This window comes from Neomonachus schauinslandi, chromosome 5 (genome assembly GCF_002201575.2).
Source record: "Neomonachus schauinslandi chromosome 5, ASM220157v2, whole genome shotgun sequence".
NCBI classification, from domain to species: domain Eukaryota; kingdom Metazoa; phylum Chordata; class Mammalia; order Carnivora; family Phocidae; genus Neomonachus; species Neomonachus schauinslandi.
Window position 1 is genome coordinate 139,998,810 of NC_058407.1, and position 4,997 is coordinate 140,003,806.

The 4,997-nt window shown below is 43.6% G+C and overlaps 1 protein-coding gene across 1 annotated transcript; it reads right to left on the reverse strand.

Moving 5' to 3' along the window:
* Window positions 1-379: 379 nt before the first annotated feature.
* On the reverse strand, window positions 380-4,747 carry ZNF597 (zinc finger protein 597). The gene is made up of 3 exons (XM_021698275.1): window positions 4,674-4,747; window positions 3,696-3,822; window positions 380-1,772 (listed from the first exon to the last, which is right to left on the reverse strand). The coding sequence occupies exons 1-3, from the start codon at window positions 4,704-4,706 to the stop codon at window positions 661-663; spliced, it is 1,272 nt and encodes a 423-aa protein (XP_021553950.1). The 5' UTR covers window positions 4,707-4,747; the 3' UTR covers window positions 380-660.
* Window positions 4,748-4,997: the final 250 nt, after the last annotated feature.

Sequence of the window (4,997 nt, forward strand, 5' to 3'; positions counted from 1 at the left end):
TGCCAAAATTCCCTGCAAATGAGTCACAAAGGCCAGTGGCATCAGAAATATGAGAATGGAACTCCAAGGATACTAATAGCCATTATGACACCAACTTGCCCACGTATTTGGGAACTTTTCACACAGGCGTAAAAGCTCCTAAACCACATCAGAAATTCACATGTGAAATATCATCTCTTACAAATGTTACATTTAGTTATAACCTAAAAAAGTGTAAGACAGAGACAGATTACTTTCCTAGATACTAGATCTGCAGAACTGGCCAAAAAGAAAGAAAGAAAGAAAGAAAAAGGAAATTCTCCTTCTTCTAAAACTTACTTAGAAACCATGTAACAAAATTAAAAGAACTTCTAGCCAAACTTTCATTTTAATGAAAACTGAATTTAAAAAAAAGTTCCATATCATTCTCTGGCTCATACAAATGGAATGTGAACAGTGACTGAGTTGCTGAGTTAGAATCCTGGCTTCATTCACTAGCTGTGACATTATCCTTCTTCAGTTATAAAACAGAAATCATAGTGCCTAAAGCAAGGTTGTGATGGAGACTAAGTGACATGTGACATGGGATGCATGTAAAGTGCCTGGTACATAAAGGGTAACTGGTCCTCAGTTTGCAGTATAGATACTGAGAAGCACAGCGTTAATGAAAACTTGCTATATTTACATGGTGGTTTTCGTATGGGTTTGCTGATGAACAATGAGATGCATATTCAACCTGAAACTTTTCCCACACATGGTACATTTAAAAGGTTCCTCTCCTGTGTGGTTCTTCTGGTGGCATGCAAGCTCTGAGTCCAAAATAAAACTTTTTGCACATGTTTTGCATTTATGGGGCTTTTCCCCTCTATGAATGCTCTGATGGGAAATAAGCTCAGAGACACGAAGGAAGGTCTTTGCACACTCAGGACATTTTAAAGGTTTAAATTTTGAGAACAAAAGCATATTTTCCCCACAGTCACTGCAGTGTTCAGAGTCATCTGCATGGCCCTGCTCGGGGAGGACGAGGTGTGAGGACTGCCCGAAGCACTTCACACACTGAGTGCACTGGTACTGGGTGGCTGACGTGTGCGTTTTCTCATGCAAAGCAAGATTTGTTTTCGGACCAAAATATTTACCGCAGTCAGTACATTCATAGGCTTTTTTGGCAGCGTGGGTTTTCTGATGCTGTGACAATCCTGGGAGCCACATAAAACCTCTCCCACATATGCCACATGTGTGGGGTTTCTCCTTTATGTGGATATTCATGTGCCGAGACAGATGTGAGTGCTGGCGGAAGCTGCTGCCACACTCAGCACACTTGTAAGGCTTCTCGCCAGTATGGATCCTCCTGTGTGTCCTCAGGTTGGCTCTATGATTGAAAATCTTCCCACAGTCACCACATTTATACTTTTTCTCCCCTGAATGAGTTTTCTGATGCAAAACAAGGTATGAGTTATCACTGAAGCTTTCGTCACATTCAGGACACTTGTACAAATTTTTGGCTTCTTCCCCAGGAAATTCAAGAATTTCAGAAAGTGCTCTGGTTCCTAAACACTGAGACAGTTCTTGTAATGGGGTTTGGTTTTCAATGGTAACTAATAGGCTTATGAACCTTTTCTTGCAAGCAGGAGCTCCACCTGATACTTTCCTTTCTGGGTCTCCAACTCCAGTCTCAGATTTTTCTGGGTAATAGATAAGGGGCACAGTGATGGAGGAGTTTTCTGGGGCAAGTTCTTCAAATCCCGCAGACTCTAGATTTAACTGTTGAGAAATCTCAGTCTTGCCTTCCCCGCCTGTTGATAAAAACAAAACAAAGCAAAGCATAGATAACACCCTCAAGTGGTACTGGGGAAAGAACAAGCTAGTTACACAGGGACCAAGAATCTGTAGATGGCTTATCCTAGAACCCAGACACTCATACTATACAAAATCAGGCCAGCAGGCTCTACTGACTTCCCAGAGGATCTAGTTGTTAGTGATCCTGTGAGAAGGAAGCGGAAAAGATGTGTAACTATGTTAGGGTCCAGTAGGATAGGAACTAAGGGCAATCTTGGTAGATGCTGTCTACAGAAGGTTTCCAGTTAGTCTCCTGAGTCTCAAGAACTTTTCATCATTTAAGGAATCTCAAGTGACCGCTGAATAACCACAACTGGAATAGAGATTGGGATTCATATTTAAGAGAGAAAGAAAGAGAGCAAGTGAGTATTTTTCTACCTAGCAGAGAAACAATCTGGTTATTAGAAATAGTTTTATTGTCATCAGGAGAGTTCTTCAAAATTTCTTCACCTCTCCTGGAGGAAAGATCAAGGTAGAGCTGCCATGCATACAGCAGCCAAATGATAACTGGTCTCACTGCTGGGATGGCTGATAAAACTTGGGCTGCCAAAAAACATTCTTTTTTAATATTTGTCCAAATATTCTTAATTTGTAAAGCCAACATATCAATATAAAAGGGGTCTTTCCTTCCAGAGAAACAGCCCTATGACTGCCCTAGCACACTGCCTAGAAAGGATTTCTGGGCTGCAGTGCAGTGTGGGAACCCAAATGATACCCAGTGGTTTTGCTGTTTTGAAGAGACCAAATTCAGGGATGCCAAGATGGCTAGAATTTGACAACAAAATACTGGGGACAAGGCAGGTGCCCAGGCAGAGCTCTGGACATCTAGGTAGGGCCCCGTTAAGACTTGGGCTGAACATTAATCTGTAAGTGCACATGAAGAAACTACCCCAGACTGGGAAAAGAATCATCAAAAAGGAACACAGAGAACAATCTTCAGAGTTCACATCATACATAGTTAAATAGTTCATGTTCCTGACAGTCAAGATGGAACACACAAGGTATCAGGCAGTATCCTCAGAAAGACATTGCTTTAGCAGCAGGTCAAATGGGCCCTAGACTAAAGGCTGCTCTGAATACACCCTAACAAAACAAAAAGCAAGCCCTGAAAGGATCATACTGATCCCAAGTAACTTAAATGCAAAGTCCAAAAATATTTTTAAAAATACAACAAAATGAACATCCAGCAACATAAAACTCACAATGTCCAACATCCAATCAAAAATTATCAGACATGTAAAGAAGCAGAAAAATATGACCCATAACTAGGAGCAAAATCAATTAAGAGAAACAGACCCAGAAATGACACAGATGATGAAACTAGTAGCAACAATGTTAGAATAGCTATAACTATACTTCTTATGTTCAACAAGGTAGAGGGAAACATGAACATGATGAGGAGAGAGATGGAAAATATGAAACCTGAGTTACGATATAGTTCCAAGAGTCAACCCTAGTCAGAGACAAACTCTACTCAGGCATGGGAACATTTCTGCATATAGTTCCCCTTATGTGAAAATGGCATAGCACCCCCTTAAGAGTAAATCAATTTAGAATCTTTAGTAGATGACAAGAACCTATACTCATGAGGTTTTGCAAGTAAAACTGTGAATTGACTTTAACAAATATTTGGGAAGATTACTGGATACTGCCATGTCTCATGCAAAACCACAGTCACTGTACTAGATAGGCTTTTTTTTTTGTCTTTAAGAAATCATCTCATCCTTTGACTACTGCACTGTCATGCAAGTTCTTGTCATATCCACATAGATCACCCAGAAAAAGGTCCCACGCCCCCATATCAACATGTGAATGAGACATGAGATCCTGTTCCTAGAACTGATTAAAGTTCCAAAATGCAGGAAAAACAACTGCCTTACCCATCAAGGCCATATCCTCGAAACACTCCTGTGTAGTGTCTCTGCTGAGGGACCTCTGGGCAGGGTGCAGACTCACATACTCCTCTTGAGAAAAATACACAGCCAGATCCTCAAACAGCATTGGCCCCTGAAACAACATTAGAGCCCATCTCAGGACAAGAGGCCCCAAGGCCACCCCCTCACTCAGTTTAGGAAGACTGAGAGGAGCTAGAAACATCAGAACCAAGGGAGGAAGGGGCTTGGTGTAAAAGGTTCCTGAGTGCTGGGGATGGTGTATAAATGGGTTCTAAGGGTGGTGGTGGAAACTGGGAAGGACATAATTTCTGAGACAGTGGTATAAGGGCCAAGACAGTAAACTGTAAGAAGTTCTAGAAGAGACTTCTAGAAAAGATGAGGGAACTCTCAGGGAGGGAAATCATTACATACAGATGCTCTAAGGGAAAGAAAACTGAGCAGCCCAGGAAGAATCATGAAAAGGGACAGTGGTTCCAGTGTTCTCCCAACATCCTTCTGCTTGCTAGTCTCTCTCCTCCTTGCACATGACACTCAACTGCTAAGCTCTCTTTAGAATCATATCCAGGCCTAGTCCTCCTTCCCTTAGTTTACCAGTCTTATAAACCAACAGAACCTCGACGTGATTAAGAATCACCTGGGGTTTTTGTTTCTGTGTTTATTCAAAAGGTGTGGGATGTGCCTAGAAATCTGCAAGTTTGAGCAGCATTCCAGAAAACCACTTTGAGGTACTCTGATAGCCTTCTCCAATGGGCCCTGCTCCCAGCTGGTGGTTCTGAAAGGAAGAATGTGATACGCCATTTCTCCGAAGTGCCTGGTCCCGGGAAGACAGCTTGATCAAAGGGCTATTTGGGGATCGGGAGCCCTCCCACCGAGACGGGCATTCCTAACCCTCTTCCAAAGGAAGGCAGGCAGAGGCCGGAAAGTACGACAGGAACTGGGACCCCGAGAAGGGACCTTACTTACCTGGGCCCCGGTTGTTGGAAGCGTGGACGCCATCTCAGGGGGTGGGAGTGCTTTCCTCAAGTGGCCAGACTGACTTCGAGACAGATCTAGGAAGGGAGAGAATCATCCTCAAGAAGGGCCAATTTGGCTGCAAAGCCCTTCCACGGACTCCCAAGGCTTCCTCGCTTTCCCAGCCCCTTTAAAACCTGAGCCGGGGGCACCTGGGTGACTCAGTCGTTAGGCGTCTGCCTTCGGCTCAGGTCATGATCCCAGGGTCCTGGGTTCGAGCCCCGCATCGGGCTCCCTGCTCAGGCGGAAGCCTGCTTCTCCCTCTCCCACTCCCCC

What these genes read in the sequence shown, in the direction of transcription:
- ZNF597 (XM_021698275.1), bottom strand. Translation starts at nt 4,706, where the DNA reads ATGGCGTCCACGCTTCCAACAACCGGGGCCCAG. An exon ending in TTCCAACAACCGGGGCCCAG is followed by an intron (nt 3,823 to 4,673) that starts GTAAGTAAGGTC and finishes ATGTTGTTTCAG; the next exon opens with GGGCCAATGCTGTTTGAGGA. An exon ending in CGAGGATATGGCCTTGATGG is followed by an intron (nt 1,773 to 3,695) that starts GTAAGGCAGTTG and finishes TTTTATCAACAG; the next exon opens with GCGGGGAAGGCAAGACTGAG.